General features: G+C 60.3%; 1 protein-coding gene across 2 annotated transcripts in view; it reads right to left on the bottom strand.

The window, feature by feature from the left end:
* The window catches only part of CRHR1 (corticotropin releasing hormone receptor 1), a 30,381-nt gene extending 13,640 nt beyond the window's left edge, over positions 1-16,741 (bottom strand). The window contains exons 1-2 of one of the 2 annotated variants that reach the window (XM_012934868.2): positions 15,805-16,741; positions 578-665 (exon numbers count right to left, since the gene is read on the bottom strand). In XM_012934868.2, coding sequence (XP_012790322.1) covers positions 578-665; positions 15,805-15,837 — 121 coding nt within the window. In that variant the 5' untranslated portion in view covers positions 15,838-16,741. The remainder of the gene's footprint in view (positions 1-577; positions 666-15,804) is intronic. The other variant, XM_055131415.1, reaches the window with a different exon arrangement.
* Between the last annotated feature and the right edge of the window lie 3,680 nt (positions 16,742-20,421).

Here is a 20,421-nt window from a genome sequence, read left to right as displayed (position 1 = left end):
ATATTCCGAAGCCTCTACAATACAGTCATGGGGTCCCGCAGGCGCCAGTCCTGTTTGCTGCCACACAGCGCCCCCCCCCCCCCCCCCGCCGGCAGGGCTGGGCCTGCTGGGGGAGCGCGACCCTTCTGGGCCAGACTGTGGGGCCTGGCGCGAGCAGCTCTCCGGGCCTCGGGTTCCTTCTGTGTAAGACGGAGGTGGCTGGCCTCAGAAGGCCGTCGTGAAAGCTGGGCTCGCGTTCCCCTGACCCCCGCAGGACTGGCGCCTGGTGTGGCTCTCGGTGGCAGGCCTCGAGTCGCGGCAGCAGGAACGGCAGCTCTCTCCCTCGCAGCCCTGCTCCCACCCTCCGCCCAGCAGCCCCTGCACAGCCGGAGGGCAACTTGCTTCAGGTGGCACGTGCCCCCCCCAGTGCCCACGACGGCCCCTGTCGGCACAGCCCTTGGGAAGGGGGCTCGGGGGCTCTCTGGGTTCCCAGCTGCAGCCCAGGCTCTGGGTGGGCTCAGCCCTGGCAGCCGGGCCCTTGGGGCCCGGGGCACCTGCGCTCTCGTGCCGGGCAGGGGAGGGGAGGGGAGGGACTCACCGGAGAAGTTGCTGGGCAGGGCCAGGCTCTCGCAGGGCTGGTCTTGCAGGGAGGCCGCTGCGGGGTTCAGCCCCAGGAGGAGGAGGGCCTGTGGCACAAGGATGGCAGTTGGGCGCGCTGGACAGCTGCCCGCGCCCTCCCCTCCACACGCGCCTGGCGGAGGGGAAGGGCAGGGGTGCAGGGGGCTAGGGAGCTGAGTCCAGGTTTCCTGGACCAGGGAGCGGGGGGAACCACTGAATAAGGCACCCCCCTCACACACGTGTGTGCACACACGCACAGGTGCAGGCACACACGTGCATGTACCAATACACACATATGTATCCATACATCTGTGCACACACATGCCCACGCAGGTACCCATATATATGCACACACATGTAATACCGATGTGCACACACACTCTCATTACCTATAGGCACACCTGCATGCAATACAGAGACACGGGCACTCGATATTGAGATCTGTGTGCATACATGTGCCCATGCACATACCTGTGTATGCAGAGTCCCTTGCCCTGGACTAACCCCCCCCCCCTTCGGGGTAGCAGGACTGACCCCCCTCTTCAGATGTGATCTGACCCACCCTTCCCAGGGCTGAGTTTTCTGGGCTCACCTGTCACTAATGTCACCCCACACACACACACCCACCATCTCGGGCACCCCTCCCTCGCATTCTTATCCCCTGACCAGGCAGCTCTGCCCCCCCCAACCTGCATTCTGAGGGACGGAGGCTCGCGCTGCCCAGGGCCTCACTGCCTCCTGCAGGAGGTGCTCCCCCCCGCTCCCCCACATTGTCCCCCAGAGCCACACTCTCTCCTCCCTGGCATGCGTCTGGCCTGTCCCCGGGGGTCTCTGGTTCCTACAGGGTCAGCTCCAGGCCCTGAGTGCACCCCGGCCCCCCACCCCATCCTGAGCCAGCCGCGCAGACTGCTGGGCCGACCCCCTGGGTTTCACTGCTGCCTCGGGGCTCGGGGTGATTAGAACACACTGGCGCATCTCTGGGGCCAGAGCAATCTCCAACACTTATTACTCAGTAATTAAACTTCCGGGAAGCCCCAGAGGGCTGGAGAGCTCCTGCTGCACCATCCGGGCGGGGCAGCTGGTCCCTGGCCAGTCAGCAACAGCCCAGTGGAGATCTCACTGCACATCACACACATACACACAGACATGCACGAGTCAGTCACACAGACACCCAGCACATCACATACATACACACATACATGCACGAGTCAGTCACACAGACACAGACACCAGGCAATTACACACACACACATGAGTCAGTCACCCAGACATACACATATCATGTGACACACACATACATGTCATATAGAGCAGGAAGTGGGGTTCATCACCCAGATGAAAGAGACGGGACAAGCCTCCTCGCCCTTCCCATGTGGAGCCTCTTTAGCCCCCACAGTGGGATCTGCTCACACTGAGCCCTCGGCCCGCCCTGCACGCCTCTGCCCTGCCCAGCAGTTTCAGCCACTCCCTCTCCTCATATACCAGTCCCAGCCCCCCTCACCGGGCCAGCAGCTCCCCCAAATCCCCAAAAGCCCAGCCTGGCCCCCGCGCTACAGGACACCTGTGCTGGACCTAAGGAGCAGACTCCTATCTCAGCTGTGTGGGACCCTCCTCTCAGCCCCAAGGCTCCAATTCAAGGGCAAAGACACAGGCGGGGGGGCGGGTCACCTGTGCCTCAGAGTCCTGTGACCCCCAACAGCGTGGAGCATGTAGACTCGTCAGAAAGGCCCACTCAATGTCGAAGAGCACAGGCCAGTGTCTCCTCAGCAGCCTGCCTGTCACACAGCCTGTCACTCATCCAGTCACCATAGTCAGTCACCACAGCCTGTCACTCAGCCTGTCACCATATCCTGTCACTTAGCCAGTCACCACAGCCTGTCACACAGCTTGTCAATCTAACAGTCACCATAGTCAGTCACCATAGCTTGTCACTCAGCCTGCCACTCATCCAGTCACTACAGCCTGTCACCCAGCCTGTCATTCAGACTGTCACCCCAGCCTGTCACTCATCCCGTCACCACAGCCTATCACCACAGTCTATCATCCAGCTTGTCAACCAGTCACCATAGCCAGTCACCACAGCCTGTCGCTTAGCCAGTCACCAGAGCCTGTCACCCAGCCCATCACTCACTCTGTCACCTAGTTTGCTGTTACTCGACCTGCATATCACCATCCTGTCACCCCAGTCCGCCTGTCACCCAGCCTATCACTACAGCCTGCTGTCACCCCGGCCTGCTGTCACCAGTATGTCCCCCCAGACTGTCCTCTCTGCCAGTAGTTGATGTCCTTCTTACAGGTGACAGATTCACAAACAAAGCCATTTCTGCCACAAAGGGCTGGTTCTCCATTATGCGAAGGAAAATGACCCTTAGCTCCGCACCCGGCCGAACCTGCTCTGGGGACGGGTCAGGAAAGGCGTCATTGAGGCGCGTCCCAGGTCATGGTCCCTGGGCAGCAGGACAGGCCCTGCGCCTTCGCTCCCACCCCCGCCAGCCCCCTGAGTTTCCCAGATGCAGTTTGTGTTGTTCCCCCACCCTCCGAGTTCTTCACTGGGGGCGCGATGCTCCCCTTCACTGCCTCCTGCTGCCTGTGCCGACGCTTGATTCAGACGAGAACCATCTTCTCCCACTTCTCGCGGTGACTAACACCCTTGTGCACAGGAGCCATGGCCAGAGCAGCAGCCCCTGAGCCCCCTAACGTCTCATCGGGGTGAGGTAGTCCCCACTCAGTTGGTCCAGGGGGGCGGGCCCCGGTGTGCAGCTGCCGCCCAGCGCCCCAGAGCACAGATCCCTGGCGCTAAGGGGTCCAGATGAGTCCCCCTTCTGTTCCCCATGGTCCACGGCTTATAGTGTAAGCCTCAGACCGTGGCTCTGGGGGGCCTGGGACAGGCACGGGGATGGGCCGCTCCGGTGCCCTCTGCCAGGCACCCCAGCCTGGCCGGAATAGGAGCTGCATCTTCATTCCTGGATTGGTCACCCCCAGAAAGGCCCAACGTATACCCTAAGTAAATGCAGAGCCCGCTGGTCGGTCCTCGGAGCACACAAGTGCCATTTTCCTTGATGGGGTGATTTGGTGATTTTTTTTTCTTTTTTGGGTCACACCCAGCAATGCACAGGGGTCACTCCTGGCTCATGCACTCAGGAATCACCCCTGGCGGTGCTCAGGGGACCATATGGGATGCTGGGATTTGAACCCGGGTCGGCTGCGTGCAAGGCAAACACCCTACCCGCTCTGCTATTGCTCCAGTCCCTGATTTGGCGATTAACCTTCCCGGGAGGAACCTGCAGGCCACTGGGGGAAGGGAGAAAAGCCCCCCCAAGATCCATGGGGCTGGCCCCACCTCAGGGGAGTCCTGAGAGGCCGAGAAAGGGGCTGGCCCCCCAGCCTCACAGTGACTGCCAGAGTGACCCCTCGTGGGGGCCTGGGCCAAGGAGAACGAGACCTTCCTCCCGGGGGCCCTGCTTCTCACCTGTGCGTCCCTGGGGGGTGGGGGGAGGGATACTGGGAAGGGTCAGATTCCCCCAGGATCTCCCCCAGAGGCTGGGCCATTCTGGGCACCCCCAACCCCGATCCTCCTGCGCCCTGGGAGTGGCAGGCAGCACCCAGGGGGTCTCTGCAGGCTGAGAGGGTCCCACAAGGCCTGCGGGGCCCACGGGAATGCCTCGGCAGCTGGGCCCTGAGCTGGCTGACCGCATCAGGTGCAGGTATGGAAACCGAGGTCCAGAAGTGCCCGCTCGGGGGAGGCCCTGCGGTAGATCAGGGCCTGGGCCTGGCTGAGTCCCCTGGCTGGGGAGACAGTGACCCACCCTCAAGGGAGCCTAGAGGGGCCCCTGCTGGCCTCCTCCCCTCCATGGGGATTTACCCCGTCCTCCCAGAGCAGTGCCACCTGCTGGCCAAGAAAGGCAATGCTGCCCCCTGGGGGACCCTGGGCTCCCAGTGCCCAGTGCCTCACAGCTCCGTGCCAGACCCAACGTGGTGCTCCCGCCCTGACCGACACAGATTTTGTGTGAGCTTGATGTGCTGCGCACGTCTGCTGCACAAGCCGCCTCCTGCGGTTCCAGTTTGTATGTGTGTCCACACCGGGGTGGGGGGCGGCGAGGGAGATAGCACGCCTTGGTACGCAGGAGGCCAGTGCCGCGTGGGCCCCTGAGCACCTCAAGGAGTGATCCCTGAGCACACAGCCAGAAACAGCTCCTGAGCACTGTGGGGTGTGGCCCCAAATCAAAACAAACCAAACCCCTGTTCTCTGGGCCATTCACGCACACACACACACACACACGCGCGCGCGCGTGTGTACACACACGTACACACACACACACTCACACTGACACACAGCAACTTTTTTTTTTCTTTTTGGGTCACACCCAGTGATGCTCAGGGGTTACTCCTGGCTCTGCACTCAGGAATTACTCCTGGCGGTGCTCAGGGGAACATATGGGATGCTAGGAATCGAACCCGGGTCGGCCGCGTGAAAGGCAAATGCCCTTCCCACTGTGCTATTGCTCCAGCCCCCAGCAACTTCTTTTCTTTTGGGGGGGGGTTGGGCCACACCAGCAGTGCTCAGGGGTTACCCCTGGCTCTGTGCTCAGGGATCACTCCTGGCAGGCCCGGGGGACCATAATGGGGTGCTGGGGATCGAGCCCGGGTCAGCCCTATGCAAGGCAAACACCTTCCCCACTGTACTACTGCCCCGGCCCCAACACACTGCATCTTCTTTATCCCTTCACCAGCTGGTAGGCCCTTAGGGTGCCCTCATGCTAAGGCCGTCGGGAACATCACCTTAAACACAGGTCACTTTAAGATGGGGATTTCATCTATTTCGGACAGACACCCCCAAGGGAAGCTGCTAGATCCTTTGCTGTGTCTAAGCTTCCCTTTTGTGGAGGAATTTTGTATTCCCCCCCACCCAGTCTTTGTCAACTGATAATGCCCACCTTAGCGCCCCAGATCCCCTTTCCCCCTCCCCCTCCCCCACAGCCTTCCTCACACTTCAGCTCACAGACTCCTGCCTTGCATTTCCCCGGGGCACCGCGAGAGACACCAGGCATCGCACCCTAGCACGGACCCAGGAACCGGCTAATGGAACTTCTATGTTCAAAAAACCAATGTATTGGGGCCTTTGTCAAATGTGTTAAAAACCGAACGGCTTGCTTCACTACTGTGTGCCGCAGCTCCCGCTGGGAGGCTGCACGTCTTCCGATGCAGTGACGCTGTTCCAAGCAAAGCCAAGCGAAGACCTTCTAAAGAGGAAGCCAGGGGCTTGTGCGCCAAGGTCACTTGGAAAGGGAGCCTCCCGCTGCCGGGGAGGGCGAGGACCCGCCTTGCAGGGTGAGAAGTGTGCAAGAGCTCCCCAGGGGCCGGCTGGTCTGTGCCTCTGGGGGCTCTGTCTGCAGTTCCCAGCGGTGTGGGGCAGGGAAAAGGCGGGTGGGGCAGCCCAGAGCTCAGCTCGCTGGAGGCGGGGTCCGGTTAGGCACCCCCGGGCCAGGAGCGCTGCTTCATGGGTGCGTGCACAGATGCCCTGATATGAGTCTGGACTTGGGACAAAGGACGACGGTGCCCTTCCCCCCCCAGTGGCCCCGGCCCCTGACATCCTGCCCGCCGGCGCCGCCCGAGCCACACCTCGTGGGCAGTCACGGTGCCTGCTGCTGGCAGAGTCTCTGCTTCCCCTCAAGGTGGGTGAGAGCTGGAAACTTATTCCAGGCAGATGAGAAATCATGTATTGTTCCCTTTAATTAGCTTAAATCACTGTTGTGCAGAGTGGAAGAAGCAGGGAGGGAACTCCCCACCTCCGGGCCTGCTCCTGGCCCCCGCCCCCCCTGCTCCACGCTCCATCCCAGGAGGCACCTGCCTGCCCCCCAACAGGGCCCGTGAGGACCCGGGGACCCCAGGCTTCCTGTGGGGTGGGGATGCCGCTGGCTCCACGCGTGTCATGGACTTGCTGATGGAGCTAATGGACGGATGGGCAGATGGACAGCACCCCCTCTCTCCTGTCTCCCCCGAGCTCTTCTTCTTGGTCCAGCCCCTGCCTCCATCAGGGCAGGGCTGAAGGAAAGGTGGGCAGCGTCCACGGAACCCCACAAACCCACCTTGCTCAGCCTTGCTCAGTCCCTTCCTTCCTCTCCTCCCCTCCCTCCCTCCCTCCTTCCTCCCTCCCTCCCTCCCTCCCTCCCTCCCTCCCTCCCTCCCTCCCTCCGTCCACTTCTTCCTCTCCTCCCTCCCTCCCTTCCTTCCTCCTCTTCCTTTCTTCCCCCTCACTCCCTTCTTCCCTTCCTTCCCTCCACCTTCCTCCCTCCCTTTCCTTCTTCCCTCCCTTCCTTCCTTTCTCCCTTCCTCCTTTCCTTCCTTCCTCCTTCCTTCCTCCCCTCCCTCCCTCCCTCCCTCCCTTCACTTCTTCCTCTCCTCCCTCCCTCCCTTCCTTCCTCCTCTTCCTTTCTTCCCCCTCACTCCCTTCTTCCCTTCCTTCCCTCCACCTTCCTCCCTCCCTTTCCTTCTTCCCTCCCTTCCTTCCTTTCTCCCTTCCTCCTTTCCTTCCTTCCTCCCCTCCCTCCCTTCCTTCCTCCTTTCTTTCTTCCCCCTCACTCCCTTCTTCCCTTCCTTCCCTCCCTCCTTCCTTCCTCCCCTTCCTTCCCCCACTCTTCCTCCCTCCTTCCTTCTTTCCTCCCTCCTTCCTTCCTTCCTCCCCATCCTTCCTTCTTCCCTTCTTCCCTCCCTCCCTCCCTCCCTCCCTCCTCCCTCCCTCCCTCCCTTTCCTCCTTCCCTCGCTCCTTTCTCCCTTCTTTCCTCCTTTCCTTCCTTCCTCCCTCCCTCCCTCCCTCCCTTCCTTCCTTCCTTCCTTCCTTCCTTCCTTCCTTCCTTCCTTCCTTCCTTCCTTCCTTCCTTCCTTCCTTCCTTCCTTCCTTCCTTCCCTTCTTCCCTCCCTTCCTTCCTTTCTCCCTTCCTCCCTTCCTTCCTTTCTCCCTCCCCTCCCCTTCCTTCCTCCTCCCCCCCCCACCTGGTTTCCATAGGGTTTCCATAGTTTCTCTCCATGCTTGTAATGTCCTGCCCCTTCATTGCCACTGGAGCGCCCAAGACCCTCTGCCTGTCCTTCCGTCACTCCTAGTCCCCGCCCCCTCAAGCCTGAAAACTCAGTTTTGTATCTAGAGCTCAAGCGTCAGTGTCCTTGGGTACCTCCTGCCCCTGCGCTTGGATCTCTGTAGCCCCCAGATGAGAGGGATGCTGTGTCTGTCCTCCACAGCCCCCGCCTGCAGCAGGGCGGGCGCCCCCCTCCAGAGAGCAGCCTGTGCGGTGTTGGGGCCCGGCTGGAGGAGGCTGAGTCCCACAGAGGCAGCGGGAATTGTTCTGTGCAGAGTCTGTGCCCGGGTGGCCGCCACAGGCAGGATTTCGGGGGTTCTGCACCCCCTTTCTGCAGCCCGGTGTTCCCAGAGGCCCGCCCAGCCCGGGCCCTTGTGCTTACTCTCATTTCACACATCTCAGCCCCAAGTCGTGGCCGCCTGTGTCTTCCTACCCACACGGCACGGGCACACGCCACATCCAGAGGCAGGGACAGGGCACACAGCGCGCGGACGGGAGCCTGGCTCCTTGCCAGGGCCCCTTCACTGCAGCCCTGGTCTCCTCCTCCCAGCTTCCTCCACCCTGGCTCAGAGACCCCCAAATATCCGTGGGCCCAGTACCTCAAGATCAGGCACAGCCTGGCGCCCCCGAGCTGGCAGTGGAACCAGCCTGGTTCCGTGGGGCTGCGTCTGGGGAGGGGAGGTGCCCCGGGTGCCACTCTCCCGGGCTCTGCCTCCTCTGCTGCTCCCTGCCAGCTGGGGTCAGGGACCTCCGTGTCACCACCAGCGATGTCCTTTCTCAGCTGCTTTTAAAGGGCAGTCAGGGGGCCCCTCATGGCCCACTCCAGAGCCTGCCAGCCTGTCGGCAGAGGCTGGCAGGGGGCAGGGAGGCCTTTTCTGTGCAGAAGGGAATTCCATGAACTCAAGACTTTTCCAGAGGGGGTTGGCATCTGGAGAGAAGTAATTATTTCTCAGCTTCACCCCTGAGACCCTTACAGAGAGTCCAGGAAGTCTGAGAGGATACTTAGGGGCTCCCTACTTTTTATTTCCTATTTTTTTTTCTTTTTGCCTTTCAAGTCACATCCAGCGATGCTCAGGGGTTCCTTCTGGCTCTGCACTCAGGAATTACTCCAGGTGGTGCTTGGGGGACCCCATGGGATGCCGGGGATTGAACCCATGTCAGCTGCGTGTGAGGCAGACACCCTACCCGCTGTGCCTGATTCCCCATTTTTTTTTTTTTTTTGCTTTTTGGGTCACACCTGGCGATGCACAGGGGTTATTCCTGGCTCTGCACTCAGGAACCACTCCTGGCGGTGCTCAGGGGACCATATGGGATGCTGGGATTTGAACCTGGGTTGGCCGCGTGCAAGGCAAATGCCCTACCCGCTATGCTATCACTCCAGCCCCATGATTCCCCATTTTTTTTTATTTGCTTTTTGGGTCACACCCAGCGATGCTCAGGGGCTACTCCTGGCTTTGCACTCAGGAATTATTCCTGGCAGTGCTTGGGGGACCATATGGGATGCCGGGGATCGAACCCGGGTCGGCCGCGTGCAAGGCAAACGCCCTACCCGCTGTGTTATCACTCCGGCCCCTGATTCCCCATTTTTAATCTTCTCCAGGGGACTGTCTTGCTTTTGATTTCTGGGTACCCCCAGTGATGCTCGGGGGTGAACCCAGGTTTCCTGCAAGCAAAGCCTGTGCCCGGCTCTGTCAGATTCCTTCCCCAGGGGATGCTGCAGGGTCCTCGAATGGAGGACAAGGACCCATCTCAATGCTTCCATCCTGGGGCTATGGAGTGGGCAGGGAGGGGGGCAAGGAGGGGCAGGGGAGGGGAAGGAGGGGGCAGGGAGTGCAGTGTAGCCAGCCCAGCCTAGGGCACAAGGCAGGGTCTGCCAGGCTCAGCCCTGCCTGCTGCCTGTGACTTGGGGCCGGGAGCAGCCCAGGTCCTGTGACAGGGGCCAGCAAAGTTTCTCTGTGTGTGGGGGGGGGGGCGGGGAGGGGAGGGGCTGGGGACAAGGGTGAAGCCACAGAAGGATGAGTTCATAGAATTCCCTTATGCACAGAAAAGGTCTCCCTGCCCCCTGCCAGCCTCTGCCGACAGGCTGGCAGGCTCTGCAGAGGGCCGTGAGGGGCCCCCTGACCGCCCCTCTAAAAGCAGCTGAGAAAGGACATCGCTGGTGGTAACACGGAGGTCCCTGGCCCCAGCTGGCGAGGCAGAGGCAGAGCAAATAAAAAAAAATGGGGAATCATGGGGCTGGAGTGATAGCATAGCGGGTAGGGCATTTGCCTTGCACGCGGCCAACCCAGGTTCAAATCCCAGGGCGCCTCCCCTCCCCAGACGCAGCCCCACGGAACCAAACTGAATCACACAAGTTTGGGGTGAGCCCCCAGAGGGAAAGCTTGCACAACCCTTAGTCGGGGGGCCTCAAGGGTCTCCCCCACAAGGATCAGGTAGGTGCGGGAGTGCCCGAGGCTCTGCCCCCCGGCCATGGGCGCTTTTGCTGCTTCTGTTCAGCTGCGCCCCAGACCCAGCCAGTGGCTCACAGAGGCTTGCGGCCAGACTCCCACGGAACCAGACCTGGATCCTGGCCAGTTCCGACCCCCAACGGGCTGCTTACAGGGGGAGGCAGAGAAAATGGGGGTGATAGAAAAGAAGGGAGTGTGTGTGTGTGTGTGTGTGTGTGTGTGTGTGTGTGTGTGTGTAATAGAGAGGGGAAGGAGGGGGAGGCCCTTGGGGCCCATTTGAACTTGGGGGAGCCCAGCAGGGTAGGGAGCTCCTCACTGCCCCCCACTCTCCACCCCTGCTCACAGCAGGTGAGGGTGGGGGTGGTTTCTGTCAGAAGTGGAGGGTCCAGGACGGACCCTCGGGCCTCAGAAGGAGACACGGGTTCTTCGGGGTAATGGGAAAATGTGCCACGCGGGAACAGCGGGCTAACAGCCTTTTCTTTCCCGACACCCCCATTTTCTCTGCCTCCCTCCTTCCTCTTTCTTCCACATGCTTCTGTCCGTCCTGCCCTTGGGCCAGCTTCGACAGTGCCAGTCTCTGCCCGCTCCTTGGCCTTGCCCTTGTCTCAGGCTCCAGCTGCAAGACACAAACTAACACTGGCCCGGGCTGGCCCACAGGCTCCCAGCTGACCACGACCTTTGTCTGGACGTGGGGTCCAGGGCTCCCCCAACCCTTCCCCAGGTGCCCCCACCCGCATCCCGGGGCCCCCTCCACCTCCATCTCTGCTCACAGTCCCCCGGTGTGGGGCTGGTCCAGGAAGATTTCCCCCCACTTCCCTGCCCAAATTCTTCCACTCTCAAGGAGACGGGAAACAGGCCAAGTGGGGGCCCCCACAGCCGGTGGAGAGGCTGAGCCTGCATCTCAGGTGCTGAGCATCCTCTGTCCCCACCCCGGAAGGCCCCGGGCCCCCAGTGCTGGCAGGTTCCAGGGAGGGAACCTCCCTGGAGGTTCCAGGTTCCATTGCTCGGCCTCCCGCCGGCCCCTCCCTCCCAGGACTGGCGCTGAGCCTCCCAAGGGCCCCAGAGGGCCCAGAACAGGCCCCTCCCCCCGGGCAGCAGCTGGACCAGTCTGGCCAGTTTCTGTCCTGGACACTGACCTAGGAGCCTGGTGAGGTCTGTGGGGGGGAGCAGGCAGGTGAGCGCCCCGTCCCACCACCCAAGCACCTTCCCGGGGCCTGCAGGACAGGGCCAGAATTCAGAGGACACCCCCTGACGCCCCCACCTGCCCCGTGGGGGACAGTCCCCAGAGAGAAACTCCAGGCGCTGTCCTGGGCATCTCACCGACCCAACTGACCACCCTGACCATCAGTCTCCAAACCGACCCGCCCACCCCACAGCAAAGGAAGGAGGGTCCCTCTCAGCCTACCCCTCCACTGCTCAGATCCCATCTGCCCCAGAGGAACCGGTTAATAAGCTGTCATTTAACAGACTCACCAGCAGAGACAAAGCGGTCTGCTTTCACCACCACCAGCACCACCACCACCAACCCCCCCTTTTTGTTTCTCAGAATTGCAGATGCTCTGACCTTTGACCTTTCAGGTTCACTGAAGACAGGTGACCCCATCCCCTCCCCCTGGGGACTGGGACAAAGAGATTCCAGAATGCCTAGCAGCCCCCTCCTCCCACCCTCCTTTTGATGGCCTTCCTGGGGAAGATTCTGGTGTCTACACAGCTAATATTTATGAAGCACTTATTCATATGCATGAGGCCCGGGCGCCCTCGGGCTGCTCTCACACCCGCATCGCATCCCGGGAGCTTTCACGGACGAAGAAACTGAGGTTCAGAGCAGTGGCAGCAGAGGCCGGGGGTTCAAGCCCACACCCGCTTCTCTCGCTGGTCTTGCCGTGCAGGGTGGGGGTGGTGCGGGCTCACTCATGGTGGCAGTGGCGGCTGGAGAGTGACAATTGGCGACACAAGCACGCGCGCAGGAGAGACCTCCACGGGCCTCTGCTGACGGGAGTCGTGGGTAATGAGCCGATTTCATCCTTGGATCCCAACCTGCAGCGCAACCCTCCACCTGGCCTTTGCACCGGAAGGGATTAGCTCTTTTCTCTGCTCCTGAGAGGCCAATCTCAGCCCCTTTTACGGAGGAGGAAACGTGGAGGAAACCTGGGAGCAGCCCAGCCTGCTCCCTTGCAGACAGTCCTGGGTGGGGGCCCCACCCTTAGCAGCCCCCAAACCACATTAGTGGCCTTTCCAGCAGATGACCACGGGAACTGAGTCTGCATCTCCCCCCCCACCCCGCCCCATCCCGCCGCCCCCCCCCCCCCCGCCCCACTCCTCTCAGGGAGTTCTGAAAGGTAACAAGCAATCTAGGCCAATATCCCCGAAGACCTCGAATTACGAGTATATCTCTGGCACCCACAGGGCGCTCAGGGCCCTGAGCTAGCAAGCACCGTGGCACTTGGAGTGGCGCCCGGGGGCAACTTGGACCCTCCAGGCTCCTTCTGGGCAGTTGAACCCTGCTGATGGTGGTGGATCTTGGGGCAACGGAGTGTTGGAGTGAGAGAGGAGAGAGACAGAGGCAGAGACCAGAGAGGCAGAGAGAACAGAAAACTGGACTTTCTGCTGATGGTGCTGGATCTTGGGGGAGCCAAGTGTTGGAATGAGAAAGAGAGAGAGAGAGAGAGAGAGAGAGAGAGAGAGAGAGAGAGAGGGAGGGAGGGAAAGAGAGAGGAGAGAGAGAGGAGAGAGAACTGGAAAATTGGTCCTTCTTTCCGCCTAAGCTTGTCCTTGGCAGCTCTGGCTCAGGGCCCTGATCTCCTATAAATCTTTTCTGTCCTCGAGAACTCGAGCACCTGAGCCAGACCTCTCCGTGGGGTGAGTCCTGCTGAGTCCTGAGCCCTCAGCCCGGGCCCCTCTCCTGCTTGGCCCCTGCTCCGGCCGGGTTGGCTGTCCCCCTCTCCCAGCCTCTGTGGCCCCACGGCGGGGGCTCACACCATTCCTCGCCTCGTCGTTCTGGCCAATGCTGCTCTCAAGACCCTGGCTGCGAACTGTCTGTCCAAGAAACTGCCCGACGGCCCCGCAGTGCCCCTGCCTGGGTAAAGGCGCCCACTCCGGGGCTTCAGGCAGCTGCCGACACCTCCTCTGTCTGGGGCAGAGGGCTCCTGACCTGACAGTTAGGGAAGAGGGCTTGCGGGCTTGTTTTTAAAGCGGTAAAGGGGGCGGTGGGGGAAGGTGGGGTCCTAAGCCTTTCCTCCTCTCTCTTTAAAAACAAAACTCATCTAGCCGGGCCTTCACCACCGGGCTAGTCACGCTTGGCTTTCCTTGAGAGGATCTATGGCTGCCACGCAGGTCACACAGAGATGCTGGATGGCAGGAGGTCAGGACTTCACTTGTCATCCTTCAAATCCAAGAATGCATACAACTACACACATACACACACACACACACACACACACACACACACACACCCCTGAGTCATGCACACACTCCTCACGCATATGCCTCACGCACACACTTTCTCATGCACACACACATGCAGGCACACAGTAACTCCCATCCCTCCCTCACCCCCTCAGGGCCCTGGGACCCCTGCAGAGCCAGCCACCGGTGCTTCCCAGCACAAGCTGCCTTGTGTGACTCAACTATATATAACAGTATGGCTCAAAACGATATATACAGTGCTCGGGGATTAGTCCCGACTCGGCTCTCAGGATCACTCCTGGTGGTGCTCAGGGGACTGTATGAAGTGCGTGGGATCGAGCTTGGGTAGTCCCTGTGCAAGACAAATGCCCTCCACACTGTACTATCGCTCTGGTTCTTAGCTTCATACTTTGATGGTAACAAACACCCCAAGCTCTTGGCAGGCAGAGGCCTGGAGTGAGACTTAAGTGAGTCCGAGTATTCTGGGTTGCAAACTAACAAATGAAGCCAGGTTTGGGTCCTGGTTCTACCACTCACTGGCTCTATTACACGGCCAGCCCCAGTCTCTCGTGCTCATTTCCACATCTTAGGGCTGTTACAAAGACTTGAGGCTTCCCTGTGTGCCAAGCAAGTGGACATGCTTTGTAAATCCAAGTAAAAGGTAACGTTCATTTTGCTGCCTCTCAGTCTTTCGGCATTGTTTGAGCACCTATGGAACTCACTAGGCCAGACATAAAGGGCCTTCACCTCACCCTGTGGGAGGACACACACACACACACACACATACACACACACACAGAGGAAAAAAATGTGCTTTTTTTTTTCTTTTAGGAAAATGCAGGAACACTATGCTGAGATTTGCCTATTGGAAGAAAGATTGGAGAAAGAACACTTACCTATCACCATACAAACGTGAAAAAAAAACAAGACCAAAAAACCGTTCAATCATTGGAATCCATTTAAAAGATTCAACTCAGTTTCATTTCTGAATTCAAATTAGATTTGACACACACACCTCCCTTCTGGAAAATCTCGTCTCTTAGTCATTTCTCCAACCTTCCTTTTTATCCCTTTCTTTCCCTCCTGCCTCCTTGATCACCCAGAAAAGAATCTCTGGGTCCACCCCCAGTCCTCAGTTGGGGGCAGGAGAGGGCTTCAGCCAGCCTGGCCGCCAGACATTTATTAAAAACAAAACCCCAAAACGACCTCATAAATATTTGGGACAGGGAGGGAGAGGCTGGGAGTAACTGGTACCCTCTCGGGACGGTTGCATCTGAAAGCCTTGGGGTTGGACTAAGATGTTTTGGGAACTGGGGCTCATCGAATTGGTGTAGTAACTGATGGAACATTGAGTCTGATCAAGCCCACCCCTCCCCCAAAGCATCTGATTCCTGGGAATGCAATGACTCTCAGATGCGCTGAGCCGCAGCTCTCCGTGGGTCCCGGTGAGGGCCCAGGGCGGGTTCCCCGAGTCTGCGAGGCGCGACCCTCCTGTGCGCCCAACCCGGCCACCTCCCCAGCGGCGGCCGCTCGCGTCCACCCGCGCACGCCCGACCACTGGCGGGGAGGCGGCGCCTGTCGTCGGCGCGGGCCGGGCTGGCGACCCTCAGCCCTTCCCGGGGGGCACACTGACGGCCGCAACCCCCTTGTCGCACCCCACCCCCAAACTTCAGCCCGTCGAGGCGCGGGACGTGTGGCTGCACTACTTTCCTAAACTCGGGGCACCGGAGAGGCACCCGCAGCCCAGGGCACGGGCGAGCAGCGCCCGCAGCCGCCAATGCGCGATGCCGCGGGCCGGCGGGTCCCAGACACCCTGCCCAGCGCCCCCGCACCGTACCGCCTCGTCTCCCCAGATAGCCACCGCAGGCCCCGGACCGCGGGGGACACGATCTCCCGCACTCGCAGCTCTCCGCGGCGGGAGGGGACGCCGGCTCCCGGGAAGGGGCGTGCGGGGCGGCCCAACCCAGAAGGGGGGGTGCCAGCCCGGGCCGGGGGTCTGCGGGGTGGGGGTGGGGCAGGAGGTGGAACCAGCTTCGCCCCGCACAGCCCGGCGCGGCTCCCCGCAGAGCTGGTGGCCCGGGTGGGCGGGCCTCACCCCGCCGGCGCCCCCGGCTTCCCTTTGCACCCGAACTCTCCCCTGCCCCCACCCCGCCGCCCCTCCAAGGGCCGGGGAGAGGAAGTTGGGCGCCCCCGACCGCGGCACGGTGCTCCCCAGAGACCCTCGCTCCTTCCCCGCCAGGCCCGCGCCCCGCGCCCGCGCTGCGCACCGGCCGCTAGCCCTTACCTTGACAAGCCGGAGCTGCGGACGCTGTCCCATCCTCGGGCTCGCTCGGTCACGGTGCTGGGCGCCTGGGTCCCTCGGACATCCCCGCGGGGCCGACTGGCCGGGGGTATGCGGGGGGCGCGCGGGGGGGACCTGCTCGGCGCGCAGGTGCCCGGCTGGGCGCTCGCCGGCCCCGCTCTCCACCTCCCGGGCAAGTCCGGCCGCCGCCTCCCGACTCAGCCCGGCCCGCAAGCGCCGGTCCCCGCCCGGAGCCCGCCTCGCCCCCGCCGCGGCTCCCGCGCCCGGCTCCCCACCCCCTCTGCCCGCGCGCCCCGCGCCCGCCCCTTGGCCGCCCCCCGCTCGGTTCCCTCCCTGCCTCGCCGGCCGGCTCCCGCGCCCCGGCCGCGCTGACCCCCTTTCCCGGCGCCCAGGTCTGCAGCAGCCGCAGCCGGGGGAGAAGCTGGGGATGGGGGGTGGGGGCGGGGAAAGGAGGCAGCTTCCCGCCTCCCGCGTGCGTGAGGTCCGGGGCTGGGGAGTGCCAAGGAGTCTCAGGGGGGCTAGGAGGCGGGGGGCGCTCAGGGCAACCGGTCCGGGCTGGGGGACGCGGCCGCCCGCACACAGCCGCGCCACTGCCGAGACCGCGCGAAGCTGGCAACTGCGCCCGGGCAGGTGCCGCCGCCCCCGCCACAGCCGCGCGCGGCGTCGGGCCCGACCCCCTGCGCCTTTGGCACGGACACGCCCGGTGCGCGGAGAGACGCCAAAGCTCTGCGGGGAGAAGATTCTCCTCGTCCATTCATTCGTTTCCCTTCCTCGGGCGCGTCCGGCCGCTCATTCCTGCAGGGAGCTGGAGCGGCTGGCCAGCTGGGTCCCGGCAAGGGCCTGGACCTGGGGGTCTCTGGCGCAGGGGACCCGACAGGGCGGCTAAGCACCGCGGGGGGCAAAGCCGGGCGCGCAGCGGGCGGCCACGGGGGCCCCCCCGGGAGCCGGCGGGGCGGGGACACAGCGCCCCCTCCCGGCCGAGGGAGTCCCGGGGTCGGCCCCAAACTTGGGAGCCTTCCTCGGGTTGGCCCCCTCCTTGGGTTCCTCTCAACTTTCCCAGCGGGAGGGAACGTTTGACTTGACTCCTCCACTTCCTTTCGCCATGGCTGGAAGGGGACACAGGGAACTCCTTTCACCTGGCGGCACCTGGAACCCGTCCGGACCTGCAGGGCCTAAAGGGGGGGGGTCCATGTACTCCCTCAGCTAGCACCTTACAACCTTCATTGAGAGAGAGGGTCATTGCGCCCCAACCCGCAGTTGCCTGGTGAGGAAACTGAGGCACGTAGGTGAATGCCGGCTCCTTCAACACCTGACTCTCAGCCTGCCAGTTCCCCACCTCCTGGGGTTCTGCAATGTGGAGGGACATTTCCCAGGTCAGCGGGTGGCACTGGCCACCCAGAGTGGGACTTTCTAGATGAGACACACAATCTTTTATGAGATTGAACCCCCTTCACCACACACACACACACACACACACACACACACACACACACACACACACACACACACACACAGAGCTGTGCTGAGTCAGCACTGACTCGCCCGCCCCAAGCACACCCGGAAGCAATGTGGGCACCAACCAGCTTGAGGATTTACTGGCCCAAACCAAACCAGGTGCACATGGCATGGTGGAGCTCCGGCTCCAGCCTAGGGACGTTGGTGAGGAGAGCCTCGGTGTTCTGATCTCTGCAATGGGGGCAGGGAGTCCTCCCTCATAGGGTGACTGAGAGAGCTGGACCGGTTCATGTCTGTAACTGGCCTGGCAGGGGCTTAAAGAAGGTCCACTAGACTCAGCGGCTGCAGCATCCTCCTCCTCAGTTTGGGGGGAAGGGTTTGCCGGGGAGGGGGGGTGCTGCAGAGTGCCCACACCACGGTTCTTCCTTCTAGGCAATTCCCTGTGCAAAGGCCCCAGAATCTGAGGGGAGGAGGCCACGGCCTCGAGTTGACCCAGGCGCTGCGAGGCCCCACTCCCCAGCCCTGCGCCAACCTGGACTGGATCTCCCAGAGACTGACTCTCTGCTTAATAAACACTGCTCAGTTTTGCCTTCCCCTTGACATGATCTTTAGATATGCTAATGCCATCGATCTGGCTGTAATCAAGTCTTGCTCTTCCTGGCTTTTTGGCCTGGGATTCAGACCTTCTCTTTCTAAAGAGGCACCTACAGATGCCATATTGCACCCTTCCGCTGCTGTCGGGGTTGAACTCACTGACTTCTAGACTTCCATCCCCTCACCCCCTCCCCGCGGGGGCAGGATGGGGCAGGTGGATTGCATTATTCTGTGACCCACTTATTTATAGTTTTAGCCTTGACTGTCTTAAGGGGTTAGAGGAGAGATGTGTGCTTTAAAGTTCCTTCTGCAAAGAGGCCGTATCCCCTTCAATCTGGCCCGAAACAGCTTCCTCCCACCTTCTTCATTTTTTTTTTTCTTTTTGGGTCACACCCAGCGATGCTCAGGGGTTACTCCTGGCTCTGCACTCAGGAACCACTCCTGGTGGTGCTCAGGGGACCAGCCAGGGATCGAACCCAGGCTGGCCTCACACAAGGCAAAGGCCCTACTGGCTGTACTATCACTCCAGCCCCACCTCCCACCCTCTTGAATCTGTTCTCTGCTCAGCTCCAGGAGGATGGTGGTCCCGAGACCTTTCATGTCTCCCCTCTCCCCTGTGCCAGTCACCAGCTAGCCAGCCTGGTGGCTCAGGGCGGTTCCTTTAGGCAGCCTTTGTTCCCTCCCCAGGAAAAGCCCTCACCTGACCCTTTCCAGACTCTCTCCCCCAACCCCCTCCCTGGGCCATCCCCAAACTTCTCCAGGCCTTAACCTGGAGAAGTCAGCCTTCACGCCTGGACTTCACTCCTGCCAGCTTTGGAAGAAAGGAGGGAAGTAAGGAGGGCGGGAGAAATGGCAGACCAGAGCAAGCGTCCTCCAAAGTGTTGGGGAGACAGAGGCGAGGGTAAGCAGTGCCTCAGGATACAGGAGGGAGGCAGAACTTGGCCTCCCGCTATCTGTGGGGAGCCGTTGGCCCTCACCACAGGCATGCCACAGAGGACACTGTCTGGAAGCTTCTCAGATGATCAAAGAGCCGTTATTTTTTTTTAATTTTTAAATTTCTGATCTGTTGGAGATCGCTATTATTGCAAAGTGCAGTGGGAATAAATTATCAGAAAAAAAAAGATCCAAAATAGGGCTCCATTTAAAAATAAAAACCACTGGATTCAATGAGCATAAAACTGTTTTTTCAAATCGTTTAAACATTTTAAAATGCATTCCTCTCACGTTCAGCACTTACCTTTCACAGTCTGACATGGATGTTTGCAAAGGATCATGCTCAGAGTAGCACCCATCTAGAACACTTCGGTGGTCTAAGGTCAGAAATGGCCTCACAGATGGGGACAGCTTATATAATGGGCACGGGGTGCTGTTAATTGTGCCATTCATTGTACATGAATGTACATTCATTCAACAAGCATTTAATGAGTAGCAGCCATGCCCCAGTCACTGTTGAGTGGTCAGGCTAACAAAGATTAATAAAATAAGGCCCCGGCCCTCAAGTTCTTCACAGACTGGAAGGAGATAACCATTTAGATAAGTAATTAAAGGTTGGGTAAACACTGTGGGCACAGAGGCAGGAATCTTAGTTCTGCAGGGGCCAGTGAGGAAGGTTCTACTAAGGAAAGGATATGCGCTGGGCCTGGAGGCAGAGGGGCTGTCACCTCACTCCCTGGCTTTCTGGCACTCAAGAAGTAAAGTAATGAGTATCAAATGCTTGGCGCAGTGTTTGGCACCTAGTATTAGCTGTTTTTATTATAAAATCTAATAGATCACCAGCACCACCATCGAGCATCACCAATAACACCATCATCATCAACATCAGCATCACCACCAGCACCATCATCACCACCATCAGCATCACCACCAATACCATCATCACCACTATCAGTATCACCCCAGCACCAGCATCACCACCATCAGCATCACCAATAGCATCAACCATCATCACCAGCCACACCACCATCAGCATCACCACCATCACCAGCCTCACCACTATCAGCATCACCATCACCAGCCTCACCACCATCAGCATCACTACCAGCATCACCAGTAGCATCATCATCACCACCATCAGCATCACTACCAGCACCATCATTACCACCAGCACCATCACTACCAGCACCATAATCACCACCAGCACCATCATCACCACCATCAGCATCACCACCAGCACCATCATCACCATCATCAGCATCACCACCAGCACCATCATCACCACCATCAGCATCACCACCATCAGCATCACCAGTAGCATCATCATCACCACCATCAGCATCACTACCAGCATCATAATCACCACCAGCACCATCATCACCACCATCAGCATCACCACCAGCACCATCATCACCATCATCAGCATCACCACCAGCACCATCATCACCACCATCAGCATCACCAGTAGCATCATCATCACCACCATCAGCATCACTACCAGCATCATAATCACCACCAGCACCATCATCACCACCAGCACCATCATCACCACCATCAGCATCACCAGTAGCACCAGCATCACCACCATCAGCATCACTACCAGCACCATCATCACCA

This window comes from Sorex araneus, chromosome 3 (genome assembly GCF_027595985.1).
Source record: "Sorex araneus isolate mSorAra2 chromosome 3, mSorAra2.pri, whole genome shotgun sequence".
Classification (NCBI taxonomy): Eukaryota; Metazoa; Chordata; class Mammalia; order Eulipotyphla; family Soricidae; genus Sorex; species Sorex araneus.
Note: the sequence above shows the minus strand (reverse complement) of the source record. Positions and strands in the feature narration are given on the sequence as shown.